The sequence below is a fragment of the Xyrauchen texanus genome, chromosome 2 (genome assembly GCF_025860055.1).
Source record: "Xyrauchen texanus isolate HMW12.3.18 chromosome 2, RBS_HiC_50CHRs, whole genome shotgun sequence".
Classification (NCBI taxonomy): domain Eukaryota; kingdom Metazoa; phylum Chordata; class Actinopteri; order Cypriniformes; family Catostomidae; genus Xyrauchen; species Xyrauchen texanus.
The window spans coordinates 18,997,864-19,013,020 of NC_068277.1; the positions used below are offsets into that span (position 1 = coordinate 18,997,864).

The 15,157-nt window shown below is 36.7% G+C and overlaps 1 protein-coding gene across 1 annotated transcript; it reads left to right on the forward strand.

Moving 5' to 3' along the window:
* The first annotated feature begins 1,243 nt into the window (after positions 1 to 1,243).
* On the forward strand, positions 1,244 to 15,006 carry mus81 (MUS81 structure-specific endonuclease subunit). Its single transcript, XM_052153439.1, has 17 exons — positions 1,244 to 1,267; positions 1,588 to 1,760; positions 1,887 to 2,016; positions 4,496 to 4,608; positions 4,700 to 4,816; positions 4,911 to 4,991; positions 5,076 to 5,164; positions 6,401 to 6,571; positions 7,568 to 7,753; positions 7,906 to 8,033; positions 8,669 to 8,781; positions 9,701 to 9,820; positions 9,909 to 10,004; positions 10,117 to 10,245; positions 10,360 to 10,463; positions 10,813 to 10,896; positions 14,664 to 15,006. The coding sequence occupies exons 2-17, from the start codon at positions 1,623 to 1,625 to the stop codon at positions 14,728 to 14,730; spliced, it is 1,866 nt and encodes a 621-aa protein (XP_052009399.1). The 5' UTR covers positions 1,244 to 1,267; positions 1,588 to 1,622; the 3' UTR covers positions 14,731 to 15,006.
* The last annotated feature ends 151 nt before the right edge of the window (positions 15,007 to 15,157 follow it).

Consider the following 15,157-nt stretch of genomic DNA (forward strand, 5'->3'; position numbering starts at 1 on the left):
TGGGGAACAGGATTAAATATTTAAAATACAATATATAACTGTATTCCACTACAGATACAATTTTAATCATTGGTAATTAGAATAAAGTTATATTCAAAAAATATTTTGATTACTGAAGAGATTACTTTGCATTTTATTGTCATGTGTTTCATTTAATATTTTGTCCTTTCAGATGGAAAACATTTATACATATAAATTATGTGATAAAAGTGCATTTGAACAGCGGTGAAACTTTCTTATGATGTGTTAAATTCATACGAGTAGACAGAGAAGTAAGTTTGAAGTAAGTTTGGAGCAGAAGAAATAGAAATAAACCTTGTGTAAATTGTTAGCTTTACGCTAAGCTAAAATGCTATTTCTAGCCATTTTACATGCACGTTACCAGATCATATTTTTTTAATCAAGAACATTCACGTTGGATCATAATAAATTTTTTTCTAGTAAGACCTTTGATATTAGGGAAAAAATCATAAACTTGATAATACATTTTGTATTGTTTTCCTGTAAAAATATCTAAAAAAATCCTTAAAATAAGATCAATTTGATTTATCAATTTATCTTCCAAAGTATTTAGATTACTGACCTTGAGTAATCTAACGGAAAACGTTACAAATTACATTTTACAGCATATATTCTGTAATCTGTTGTGGAATACATTTAAAAAGTAACCCTCCCAACCCTGTTTATTATGCATGACTGAAGACTCACCAATTTCTATGGTGGGAGATGAGACCAATAAAGTATTTTAGCATTTGCATAATTGAGAGAGAGCAGGAGAGAGAAATACGGATTCAGTGGGTGGATATTGCGGATTCCAGATACTTGTTTTGTCTTGTTCGTGGAATTCAATTCCTGTCTCATTGTGGGGCCATCGGGTGCCTATCCATTCAGAACCGTTATGTTAACAACACCAACCAAAACATAGTACCACCCAATTCAAAAGTTTAATCATGCACTACACTTTCTTGTTACATCAAATATATTAAATATAGTTTGTGTCCAAATCTTTGATTATATTAGTATTATATTAGCTTATATTAGTACAACTGTATATTTCTAGTAAACATCCAAACATATTAAGTACTCTTAACAATTATTATGTCGTATTTTTACGTATATCATGCTTTACTTTTGAACATTTTTAGCTTTTTTAAAATGGACCATCAACCCTTTGAGTGGCGCTGCAGCTCGTGAATCATCGGCCGGAAATGACGCAATTATAATACTTTCGAAAACACAGGCGGGAGCCTAGTGCAACTAAACGAAGGTGAATAATGCACTCGAGCCTTTTAAGAAAGTACAATTTACATGCAATTTGAAATGCAATTATATTAGGATTAATCTTTATGTTTAGCGGCACCTGACACATATTTACAAGCAAATACGTCAAGATCAACTGCTCAATCTGATGTCATGTTTTAGAATACATGCATTTTTCTCTTGTAATGCACGTATGAAATGAATGCCTATAATTGGACCATCGTCCTGGTAGCCATATGTAACGCTTTCACAATGTGGTTACGTTATTTGCTGTACTTACCGTCATTTTAGTAACCTCCTTCACTTTTAATCTGTTATCTGTAATAGAATGTAATCTGCATGTGCATCTGAGCGACTTGAACATGCCGACGAATCAGGAACGGTTGGGTCGGAAGCGCCCGGTACCGTCATGCCCGAACCCTCTATTTCTGCAGTGGTTAACGGAGTTACGGGACCACGCTAAGGAGAAGGGCTTGAAAACACAGTACGTGTATCAAAAGGTAAGCGAATATATTGGGTTTAATTTAGAACGTTTGTTTTAATTGAATGGAAACGAGTCCAACGAGAAAAATACATGGTTAAACCCATTTTACTGGACAGCTGCATGTGTCTTATTCATTTAATAGGCAATAAACTCTTTGAAGAAATACCCTCTCCCGCTGAAAAACGGAAAAGAGGCGAAAATCCTGCAGAATTTTGGAGACGGGATTTGCAAAATTTTGGACGAGAGGCTTCAGAAGCATTACCTTGAAAACGGTAAGGCATATCAGTTGTATTGCAAAGATTTGAGGAGAGACACACTCCTACTCTCTCTTAAAAAAATATTTTATCTATTTGATCAAAAATAATATTTGGACACTCTTAAAAATAAATTAGTATCACTACATTGAACATCAAAAACGAACCATATAACAAAAATAATTTTCTTAAGTTTTAATTGATAGAATGTTAGAAGAATAGTTCACCAGGTTTGGTTCAAGACTGAGCACTTGTAATAAAATGAATGGTAGAAATTGGAACACCCAATATAGCAGATGTAGAAAAGGAAGTCCTGCCGCCTTACAGATTAAAAACTCAATCACCTTTTGGGTACAGACATAAACTTGTGATAGCGTTATTTACTCGCCGTCGTGTCAAAAATATGCAAATTATTGCTGTCAGTTAATTAAAAAAATTGTCTTGATTAATCGCATAATTTTTCCTAGTTAATTGCGATTAATCACAGATTTTGAACGTGCTTAAATTTGACTAAACAGTTGAAGTCAGAAGTTTACATACACTTGGTTGAAGTCTTTAAAACAAATTTTTTAACCAATCCACAGCTTCTTTGTGCATGACATGAATAATTTTTCAATAATTGTTTTCATACAGATTGTTTCACTTTTCATTTATTAGATCACAATTCCATTGGGTCAGAAGTTTGCATACACCAAGTAAACTGTTCCAAAAAATTATGTCAAGCCTTTAGGCAATTAGCTTCTGATAGGCTAATTGGAGTCAATTGGAGGTGTATCAGTGGATGTATTTTAAGGCCTACCTTAACTCGGTGCCTTTTGCTTGACATCATGGGAAAGTCTGGTTCATGTTTGGGAGCATTTCTAAATGCCTGAAGAAATCTGTACAAACAATAGTATGTAAGTATTAACACCATGCCATCATACCACTCATGAAGGAGACACCTTCTGTCTTCTTGAGATGAACGTAGTTCATAAGGTAGACAATTATCAATATCCACAGTAAAATCCTATATTGATGTAACCTGAAAGGCTGCTCAGCACGTAAGAAGCCACTGCTCCAATACCTCCATAAAAAAAGCCAGAATACAGTTTGCAAGTACACATGGGGACAAAGATCTTACTTTCTGGAGAAATGTCCCCTGGTCTGATGAAACAAAAATTTAACTGTTTGGCCATAAAGGACATCATTATGTTTGGAGGAAAAAGGATGATACTTGCAAACCGAAGAACACCACCACAACCGTGAAACATGGGGGTTGCAGCATCATGTTGTGGGGTTGCTTTGCTGCAGGAGGGACTGGTGCACTTCACAATGTAGATTGCATCATGAGGAAAGTATATTATGTGAATATATTGAAACAACTCGAGACATCAGCCAGGAGTTAAAGCTTGTTCGCAAATGTGTCTTCCAAATGGACAATGACCCCAAGCATACCTCCAATGTTGCAGCAAAATGGCTTATGTGCTACACAGTCAAGGTATTGGAGTGAAAATTTGTGGGGAGAACTGAAAAAGCATGTGCGAGCAAGGAGGCCTACAAACCTGACTCAGTTACACTAGTTGTGTCTGGAGGAATGGGCCAAATACGATTAAATGTCAGGAATTGTGAATTTTGTTTTTATATATATATATATATATATATATATATTTGGCTAAGGTGTATGTAAAATTCTGACTTCAACTGTAGATACTTATTCTCCTGTCAAAATGCATTTAGTTCCTTCTTCGAAAAGAAAATATATAAAAATATATATTTTTTACATTTTCCAAACAAAGTATTTCACAGTAAAATCATAGAAATGCATGAATATAGCACCAGTTCAAGTAAATGTGGCAGGGTGGAGGGCGGGGTCGGGTCGTGATCCTATGCGCCCGGTCCCGTATTAGGCTAATTATGCCTCCCTGAGGTTTAAAGGCCAACTGCGGAGGGCCGTGCGAGAGAGAGAGATCGTTAGCGGACATGTCCGTCATGTGTGTGTTTATGTCTTCTTTTAAGTTTATCATTAAAACTATTATTTATATTGAAAAGCCGGTTCTCGCCTCCTCCTTTCCATTGAATACATTACAGTAACATTAAACATTTCACAAAGTCTTAGTGAGAGGTTGACTAAATGAAAGAATTCAGGAAGAAGGAAGCGCAACACAACGCCAGGAATACGCTGATGCTTCACTCTAGCGAGTCTGTAAATGCAGCTTTTCACTGGTCACATCTGCGTTTGTTTTGTACAAAGAAATACAGTTAAGAGGTCCTTTCACCATTACTTGATCATTGACATGGAATCACTGTTGTGTGTGTTTGTGGTGTGATCCCAGACATATCGCAAATGTTCCGCCCTATTCCAACCAGTGTTTAGAATTCACACGGAGCGAGAATTGGTGAAACATTTCAAATTTAATCGCATACGTTAAATACGCATCTATTTGACAGCTCTAATAGAAACACATTTTGGGGCCACTGTATGTTTCCAGTCTTTATTCTTCTTTTTTTATTCATGCAGGTTCTGATGTTCCAATCCACTTGGGTACATCTTGCCAAAGGACCAACATGTCTTCCTCCAAAAGTATGGAAGAACCTCACAAAGAACCTTCGGGAAATGGTGGTAAACATATGGTTGGTTGAGGATGAATTGTTGAGTTGTTACACTCACTTGTTCAGGTTCATCTTAGAAAAAGAGTGATCTTAGCTCTGTGTTTCATTGCAGAAACAAACACAAAAAGATGTAAGAAAGGAAAAAGGAAATAAGAAAAAGAGAGAATATGTGCCCCAGAAAAGGTCTGGAGGTTATGCCATACTGGTAACATTGTATAGATATGCACAGGTAAAACAAGCACATTTTTTTTGCACTCTAATGGTCTTTTCACCATTATCATTACACCAAAATGTGAGCTTATGTTTTGTCCTGTGTTCTGCAGATGCCTGGTAGTAAAGGCTTCATGTTTAGGAATGAACTACAGACTGAGGCACAACCCATGTGTGACAAGTCCTTCACAGTGGTAAGGCCACTAATACATTTTCCAAAACAGCCTATAGCCTGACCACTTCTTAGACTCTTTTTATGCCTTTTGCCCTATACATAGCCTGATCTTGGAAGCAAGTACACCGCCTGGTCCTCGATGAGCACACTTATTCAGAAAGACCTTCTGGTGAAGACTCACAGTCCTGCCAGGTGAGAGGTCGCATAAACTGACCAAAGTATGAGTGGAGTGGACCAATAGTGATTTTCACTCCCTGCTCCAAGCATTCAGAAATCACTCCACTCTTGAGTTTCACAAATACCATTCTAAATTGACCCTTCACTAGGATAACCCCCCTTGGTTACCGTTGCTTGCGTTGACAAGCTTTGCAGAACTTCTTATAGGAATGAAGTTTGAATGAAGGAGATTGCAGTGAATGGTGCCATTTTTGGCAAAATATTCTCATAAACGAAATTGATAATCCTATGTGGGCTGGAATGAAGACATTTTAAAGCCTATCAATCTGGTGTTTTTGCAAAAGAATTCGTTAAATTACACAGTCATTTGATTGAAAACTTTGGAGACTGAATTAGAATGGAGGCAAACATTACTTGAAAAGCGGAATGCGTAATTTGGTGATTACGCACCTGATATCATTAGTTTAATTGAACAGATTTGCTTATAACATCTCATAACACACTCACTATGATGCTGTAAACTCTTAATTTTCTATTTACTAAGTGGTGGCGTAGTGGCTAAAGCACAGGGCTGTTAATCAGACGGTTGTTGGTTCGAACCCCACGGCCACCACCATTGTGCCCTTGAGCAAGGCACTTAACTCCAGGTTGCTCCGGGGGGATTGTCCCTGTAATAAGTGCACTGTAAGTCGCTTTGGATAAAAGCGTCTGCCAAATGCATAAATGTAAATGTAAGTTATAAGATTTAATTTACCTTGGAGCAAATGTCGATGTCCTTGCTGATGGAATACATTTTTATTTAGGAATGAGTGCTGACACGGTTTAATCCATTGCATGCTCTGCTCAAGATTTATTTAAAGATTTGAAAAAAGGAGAGGAAAAAAACACAGTGTATCCTCTCTATGTACCTTGTGTCACTATTACATGTATTGCACTATGGGCTGTAAACACCGCGAGAGCTGTCACATTCAAAACAACTGCTGCATACTCCAGGCAAAATGACAACTCCATACTGCTCCCATATTGTGGACCTGACCTGCAATCCCAGTCCTAAATCCAGGCTTCATATAAGAAACATTCTAAACTCATTGACAGCTCTAATATGTGACTTTCAGTTGAAATTAACCACTGCATGATTTTTAATTGTATATTAAACAGCCAATACTGTAATTTGAAAATGTTCCTGCTTTACATGGAGTCTTATTTCTCTTTTGTGGTTCTTGTCATTTCTCTTTCCCTGTATGATTTTAGGTATGCATTGACTGAACAGGGTCAGGCTTTAGCCGAGAAGCTGGATTCAGAAGAGAGAGGGGATGATCAAAAACATGCAGAAGAGAAGAGTGAAGAGGAAAGCTCCGGGCATGGACCAAGGGTTGTGGACCTGACTTTGGAAGAGGATGAGGAAGGAGAGAAAGAGATTTGGTGGGTAACAAAGTGTTCTATTTTATACTTGGAGAGAGCTGTCCGTTAGCTTTCCCATTGATCTCAACCTGGGTAGCTCAGCAAGTAAAGACGCTGACTACCACCCCTGGAGTCACAAGTTCGAATCCAGGTTGTGTTGAGTGATTCCAGTCAGGCTTCCTAAGCAAACAATTGGCCCGATTGCTAGGGTGGGTAGAGTCACGTTGGGTTAACCTCCTCGTGGTCACTATAATGTGGTTCTCGCTCTCGGTGGTGCACGTGGTGAGTTGTGCATGGATACCGTGGAGAATAGCATGAGCCTCCACATGCGCTACGTCTCTGCAGTACCGCGCTCAACAAGCCACATGATAAAATGTGCGTATTGACTGTCTCATATGCGGAAGCAACTGAGAATCCTCCTCAATCACGATGACTTTGTGCGCATTGGGAATTGAGAATTCCAAATTGAGGAGAAAAAAAAAACAAAAAACTGTCACTTCAGCCTAAAGTAAATAATAATTGTATATTAAAACTCCTTGCAACTGACAGGGAAAAACATTCCTATTTAACGTTAAAAAAAAATCGGTCACTGGTGAAACATCTGCTACATGATTATATTTTATATGTTGCTTGCAAAAATGTATTAAGTCATAATGCATGGCTACTTTTAATTGCTGTCAATAGTGAAACTTGCCTTTATTAATCTTCTAGCAGGGCCTATTTACTAAAGCTAACCAGCCAAACCATAAACCCTGGTCGATACAAGCGGGCTTAGCAATGTGGTTATGTGGTCAAAAACATAGGCACAAACATAACCGTTAGCTATAGCATTTAGTGTGAACATATATGCTTAAATTCCAATTTTACCAATATTTAAGATTGATTTGTCTGGAAATCAATGCAGATTACAATATTGGTTACCTGCGTTTTAAAATCGAGCAGTCAGAATGGTTTTAATTGTAGTGAAGTGGTGTTGGTTTTAGCATATTAACAATATAAACATTCCTTCTCTCATAGCTCAAGCAAATCTTCAGAAAGCATTTCCACGGCTCTCAATGTGAACCAGGCCAAGAATCTTGACCCTGTGTCAGATGCTACAGGAAAATCCCAGGCTTTAGAGACTGGGAAAACAGCAATGGGTTGCCATCTTCTTCCTGGCTCTTATGACATTGTGTTATGCGTTGATATCATCGAGACAACCGGGTGAGAGGAAAATAAATTTTATATATATATATATATATATATATTAGTACAATTTACATATATTACTTAACATAATAAGTATAACATAACTTGATCTCTAATATTGTTTTACAGAACAGCTAATAGATGTGCATATATTCTGAAATTGACAGGGGAAGTAGTGGTTGCAAACAAGAATTGGTCAAGGAACTTCAAAGGAATGGTGTGACTTTTGACATCAGGAAACTGAATGTAGGGGACTTCCTTTGGGTGGCACGTGAGAAAGTGGCACCTGTGCCAGGTAAAACACACACTGAACCTTCATTTGTCATTTGTGTATTTTGCTTTAAGGACGCAGGACTATCACCAGCAGATGTCAGTGTTGCTCTTCTCAGAAAACTGTACATTTCAATTTATATTTCCAATTTGCATGTACAGTATTGCAGGTAAGTGTAGCATTTGTGTCATGTTTATCATAGTACATTTGAGCCACTTTGCTTTTTCACTGCAGAGCCAACGTGCTCCACACCTGCTGTATTTCCTACAGATGCTGTTTAATAAATCAAGTGGTATGCGACTAATTGACTTCAGGCTGACAGTGTAGACTACAGTAGTTATTGTCAAATTCTGTGCAACCCCTACTATGTTCAATGATAATAACATGTCATTTTAATACTTAAAGTGCCTAAAACCTATATATGCACATTCCCAATTGTCATGGAAAATCTGGAAATATAAGAGAATTTAAAAACATTAGGATATGGAAATGAGTTAAATTCTAACAAGTAATTGAAATTTGAATATAAATATAATTTAACACCATTTAAAAAAATTAAGTTAGGCTCAGCCTTAAAATATTTTGGAGATCATGGAAATTCATTGATCAAATGCGTGGGAACCCTGTATATGTAAGAACACAATTTTGTCCTCTTTCAGGACAGTTGCGTCCTCCGGTAGGAAAAGAGCTAGTGCTTGATTACATCATTGAGAGAAAAAGGATGGATGACCTGTGTGGAAGCATCATAGATGGACGCTTCAGGGAGCAGAAGGTTTGAACCATTTCAACATATGTATAACTTGTGTAAAATATGCATATGTAATTTATGTATAAAATGTAAATGTGACCGTTAAAGGGATAGTTCACCCAAAAATGAAAATGCTCTCATCGTTTGCTCACCCTCATGCTATACAGATGTGTATGACTTTATTTCTTCAGCAGAACACAAACAAAGATTTTTAGAAGAACATTTCACTGTATGTCTATACAATGAAAGTTATAGGTAGCCAGACCTTTGAAGCTCCACAAAGCATATAAAGGCACTATAAAAGTATTGATTCCAGTGGTTAAATCCATATCTTCAGAAGCGGTGTGATCACTTTGGGTGAGAAACAGATCAATATTTATATCCTTTTTGCTATAAATCTCCACTTACACTATCAGAATGAAAAGAAAGTGAAAGAGATTTATAGAAAAAAGGATTTTTCTATAAAAAAAAGGTGTTTCTCACCCACACTTGTCATATCACTTCTGAAGATATGGATTTAACTACTTGTCATTTGGATTACTTTTATGCTGCCTTTTTATGTGCTTTTTGGACCTACTGAGCTGAATTATTGTTCTAAAAATCTTAATTTGTGTTCTGTAGAAGAAAATGTCATACACATCTGGGATGGCATGAGGGTGAGTAAATGAGAGAATTTTCATTTTGGATGAACTATCTCTTTAATGTTTGTTGTTTTTATAACCAAATAGGTAGAAATGTAAAGGTGAACATTGTCTGAGCTCAGCACATTCAGTGTTGTATACTTCAGACTTCAAAAAAAAAATAAAGTTGAGAATATGGACCTACTGTCACATTTTCACTGTAACCCTTGTTTTTGGAGAGAGAAAAAACACCTAAATCCATTTATAGCATTTAGATTCCATTACTCAATTGTTTCTTTCTTCCATCTCTCTCACTTGCCCAGTTTCGATTGAAGAGGTGTGGTCTGCATAAACCCATTTATCTAGTGGAGGAGTGTGGATCAGCAGCAGCTCATCTCAGTTTACCTGAGAGTACATTGCAGCAAGCTATAGTCAATACACAGGTACACCCATACTACAGCAGGCCATAGAAACAATCACACAGACTAGTAAATGAAGATGTGTTTCTATACGTGTGTGTGATTCTCTTAGGTGGTGGATGGTTTCTTTGTTAAGCGTGTACAAGATGTGAAAGAGTCTGTTGCTTACCTCACCATCATGACTAGATACCTCCAGAAACTTTACCAGGTTTGTTTTAAACAAATCCAAAGGACATACAAATATTTATGCTCTATATAATCAGATTGTGTATTTCAGTTCTCTAAATATTTAATATTTTTGTCTTTTTGCTCATGCTCAGAATTGCACGTTATTCTGTCACTCCAGAGAACTGGAAAGGGATGGAGAGAATGAGAGGGAGCAAACGGAGATCCTCTCCTGTTCTCTCATGTCCTTCACAGAGTTTAACTATGGGGCTATCAAAAACAAGGTAATCAGAGTTAAAGTAAATTATAAGCCACTTAAAAAAATTAAATGAATCCTTGTGAAACCCAGCCATTATTTCCAATCCGGATGTCATTCTTTCTCTCTCTAACAAACACAGTGCCAAACAGTGCGGGAAGTATTTGCGAGACAGCTTATGCAGATCAGTGGAATCTCTGGTGATAAAGCGGCTGCTGTACTTGAACACTACAGCACAGTCAGCAGGTGTGAAACTCTCTACAGAGACACTCACTTATTAAAGTTAAATAATATTCCATTATTACAGACACTCACTCATTAAATCACTGTCTACTACTGTTGTCTCAGACACTCGATCATTAAATCACTCGTTTATATTCCACTGTCACAGACCTACACTACCTGTATAAAACAAGTTTAGCATAAACATGAGAATAACACAAACATTGTTATGCTTAGTTCCTGTTGACATTCTGGAAAGTCGTGTAATTTTACCCATGGAACCATTTGAAAAAGGCTGATGCCCCATTACAATCATTTGACCTGCCTTGATTTAAACTTTTTTTTCATATCTAACAATGCTTTCTTTCTATAGTTTATTGAAAGCATATGATCAGTGCTCTTCTGAAACCGAAAAAGAGAAGCTACTGTCATCTATCAAATATGGAAAACTCAAAAGGTTTGTTTATTAAGATATTGCACTGTCACCATGTAATTTAAAGGGATAGTTAACCCAAAAATGACAATTCGCTCATCTTTTACTCACCGTTATGCCGCCTCAAACTCATACGAATTTCTTCTGTGAAACAAACGAAGATATTTTGAAGGATATAGTGTGTGTGTGTGTGTGTGTGTCCCCGTCCATACAATACAAGTCAGTTGGGTTCAAAAATTTCAAGCTAAAAAAAACCAGAAGTAATCCATACATCTTGAGTGGTTTAATCCATGTGTTCTGAATAGATATGAAAGGTTTTGGGAAAGAAATAGACCAAAATGTAAGTCCTTTTTCACTATAAATCTTGTAACCTGCAGTCTCCTAGGTACGTTCATGAGAGAATCTTGTTCACATAGAGCACATGTACAGTGCACAGAGATTGATTTAACCACTCGTATGAACTACTGCCTTTTTATGCTGCCTTTTATGTACTTTTTGGAGCTTTCAAGTTTTGGACCCAATTGGCTTGCATAAATTCACATCATATATCCTTCAAAATATATAAAATTGTGCAAAAGAAAGTAATACGAGTTTGAGGTTGCATATGGGTGAGTAAATGATGAGAACTATAATTTTCTAGCATTTTTTAAAGGGATAGTTCACCCAAAAAGGAAAATTCACTCACACATTTAGGATAGCATGGGGAGAGAAAATGTTATGTCTTCTGCTGAACACAAACAAAGATATATTTTTGTCAGATATCTCGGCACTGTAAATCCATACGATGCAAGTGAATGTTGACCAAAACTTTGAAACTCCAAAAACCACACACAGGCAGCATAAATGTAATCTTAAAATTCCAGTGGTTTTAATCCACTTCTTCTGAAGTGATCCAGTTGGTTTTGTAATGTAATTCCCTTTTCACTGTACGTCTTGACATTGCAGTCTTTAGGCATGTTCACAAATTTTAAGCTGGATTACACTTACTAGTGTTTGACACATGGACAGAGTGCTTGATAGCGCTAGGAAGTGTAATCAAGCTTGAAATCATGATCGCCAAGCAGACTGCTAATGTAAAGATTTTAAGTGAAATAGGAGTTATATTTTGGTATGTATGTATGTATGTATATATATATATATATATATATATATATATATATATATATATATATATATATATATACATACATATACACATACGTACACATGCATAGATATATAGTGAGGGGGAAAATGTATTTGATCCCCTGCTGATTTTGTACGTTTGCCCACTGACAAACAAATGATCAGTCTATAATTTTAATGGTAGGTTAATTTGAACAGTGAGAGACAGAATTACAACAAAAAATCTAGAAAAATGCATGTCAAAAATGTTATAAATTGAATTGCATTTTAATGAGGGAAATAAGTATTCGACCCCTTTGCAAAACATGACTCAGTACCTGGTGGCAAAACCCTTGTTGGCAATCACAGATGTCAGACATTTCTTGTAGCTGGCCACCAGATTTGCCTTGAGGGATTTTGTCCCACTCCTCTTTGCAGATCTTCTCCACGTCACTAAGGTTCAACTCGAACCTTCAGCTCCAGAGATTCACAGATTTTCTATGGGATTAAGGCTAGGCCACTCCAGGACCTTAATGTGCTTCTTCTTGAGCCACACCTTTGTTGCCTTGGCCGTGTGTTTTGGGTCATTGTCATGCTGGAATACCCATCCACGACCCATTTTCAATGCCCTGGCTGAGGGAAGGAGGTTCTCACCCAAGATTTGATGGTACATTGCCCCGTCTACAGTTCTACACAGTTCTTTTGTGTTTCTTCCATTTGCGAATAATCAAACCAACTGTTGTCACCACCTCACCAAGCTGCTTGGCGATGGTCTTGTAGCCCATTCCAGCCTTGTGTAGATCTACAATCTTGTCCCTGACATCCTTGGACAGCTCTTTGGTCTTGGCAGTGGTGGAGAGTTTGGAATCTGATTGATTGATTGATTGCTTCTGTGAACAGGTGTCTTTTATACATGTAACAAACTGAGATTAGGAGCACTCCTAATCTCAGCTCGTTACCTGTATAAAAGACACCTGGGAGCCAGAAATCTCTGATTGAAAGGGGGTCAAATAATTATTTCCCTCATTAAAATGCAATTCAATTTATAACATTTTTAACATGTGTTTTTCTGGATTTTTTTTTTTTTGTTGTTATTCTGTCTCTCACTGTTCAAATCAACCTTAACCAAATTAAAATGATAGACTGATCATTTCTTTGTCAGTGGTCAAACGTACAAAATCAGCAGGGGATCAAATAATTTTTGTGAGTGAGTGAGTGAAACTGGATCGCTGACACAACGTTAAACTGCCAGCAGGAGGTGAAGCCATCGGAAGTGTTAGAGCGGCCATTTTATTATGCCCAAACTGCCATAAAGCATCAATTACTGACATGTGAAAACACCCCTGTTTCGCCATCTCCAACCTGGAGATATGACAGTTGCATTTCGCCCTCAAGTGACAATCATGTTTAATTAGCTGTTATGGATAATATTCGTTACGAGGGAGAAGATATACGTGGATCCCGATGTCAGAGCATTCACCTGCCCCGGTGTTCAGTCTATCAGTACAACACAACTATCACCAAAGGAAGCGGCAAAACTATCCACAAGTTGTAATGCAAGTATGAAAAGCTGTAATATTTGTTTGTTTTGGGGTGACATGTGGCTTTGCCTCTGAGGGTACTTAGTCAAACTGGGATTTTTTTATTTGCCTAAAATGCTGGGGATTCATATTGAAGTGCTCTCTGTAGTCATACATCGATAAATGTGAAATGACATGTTTGTTTGCCATTTAAATCTAGTGTATCAGTTTAATTTGAACCAGCTTTGCGTCTCTCCCTCAGGCGCTTCGTGTGTGATGGGAGAATGTGAGCGCGTGCTTTTATTTAAGTGACCTTGAGAAAAAGGTTTTTTTTAATTATGAAAAGAAAACATAAAAAAAGTAACTGAACAAACACTTTGATTATCACAATAAATAAGTCTGAAATGTTCTATTAGTATCTCACCTCTGTTTCAGTTAACTTGTTTACATTCAGATGATCTGTTCGGTGATTAAGTTTGATAGAGGTGGATAGTGTTTGATATACTGTAGATATACATAACTTGCTCGGGCTTTCAAGAAACAGGAAAAATCCCTGACTTTAAATAATGACATGTGTTGGACGTTTGCGATGTAGGGAGATACATGCAGATTTCAGACATGTATTCAGTGATTGACTAATGTTAACTCGCCGAAATTAGATGATTTCCTATTAAGTCAATAGGGACATTTGAATGTTTGGGCATAGCAATATGGCAGCGTATTGGCTTCACTGATATGATGTCATGAGCATTTTATTTATATATATCTCAGTGGTTCTCACCCAAAACTGATTGGATCACTTCAGAACACTGATTAAATCACTGGTGGATTACATTTATGCTTCCTTTGTGACCTTTTTGGAGCTTCTAAATTTGGTCACCATTCGCTTACATTGTGTGGACCTACAGAACTGAAATACTCTTCTAAAAATCTTCAGTTGTGTTTTGAAAGTCATACTCGTATTGGATGGCATGAGGGTGAGCAAATGATGAGAGAGAATTTTCATTTTTGTTAACTTTTCCTTTAATGTTCCTGATTCTCTGAATGTGTAAATGGATCTTATCTGAACAAATCATAGATGATGCATTTATTTTTATATTTTTATTAAATGATACATTTGCCCAAAGATAATTTGCTCTTAGACCGTATTCATATATTTGATTGTAGGAATCTTGGACCAGCTTTGAGCCGCACTGTATATCAGCTTTATTGTACACGTGGACCTCTGATGTAGGTTTTCAATGAGGATCCTTGTTTTGTTTTTTTTTAAATCACAGTTTGTATTTCAATTCCATTGCATTTTTTTTTTCTATATTTATTTTTCTTCTCAAATGATATGTAAAGTAATACAATTTTGAATTTAATTAAAAGAAAAATATTCTTGAATGGTATATCTGATGTAACTTTTTTCTTCCTGTCTGTAGTTTTCTTTTTTCTCTCACTCTTGTCTGCATAATTCCTATTTGTGCTGTTCGATTCTCTGTCCTTCAAACCATGAATTGCAAATTTGCTGTGCTTTAATCACTGAAGAATACGATAAAATAAAAATATATTTTTTTAATAAAAAAAAAAAGCATACGTGGCATTAATGTGGGGGAAAGAATTGCAAGGGTGACATTGTGCAAATTACTGGCAACAGTTGCATTATTTTAGTGCAGGTC

What these genes read in the sequence shown, in the direction of transcription:
- mus81 (XM_052153439.1), top strand. Translation starts at nt 1,623, where the DNA reads ATGCCGACGAATCAGGAACGGTTGGGTCGGAAGCGCCCGGTACCGTCA. An exon ending in AAGACTCACAGTCCTGCCAG is followed by an intron (nt 5,165 to 6,400) that starts GTGAGAGGTCGC and finishes GTATGATTTTAG; the next exon opens with GTATGCATTGACTGAACAGG. An exon ending in GACGCTTCAGGGAGCAGAAG is followed by an intron (nt 8,782 to 9,700) that starts GTTTGAACCATT and finishes TCACTTGCCCAG; the next exon opens with TTTCGATTGAAGAGGTGTGG.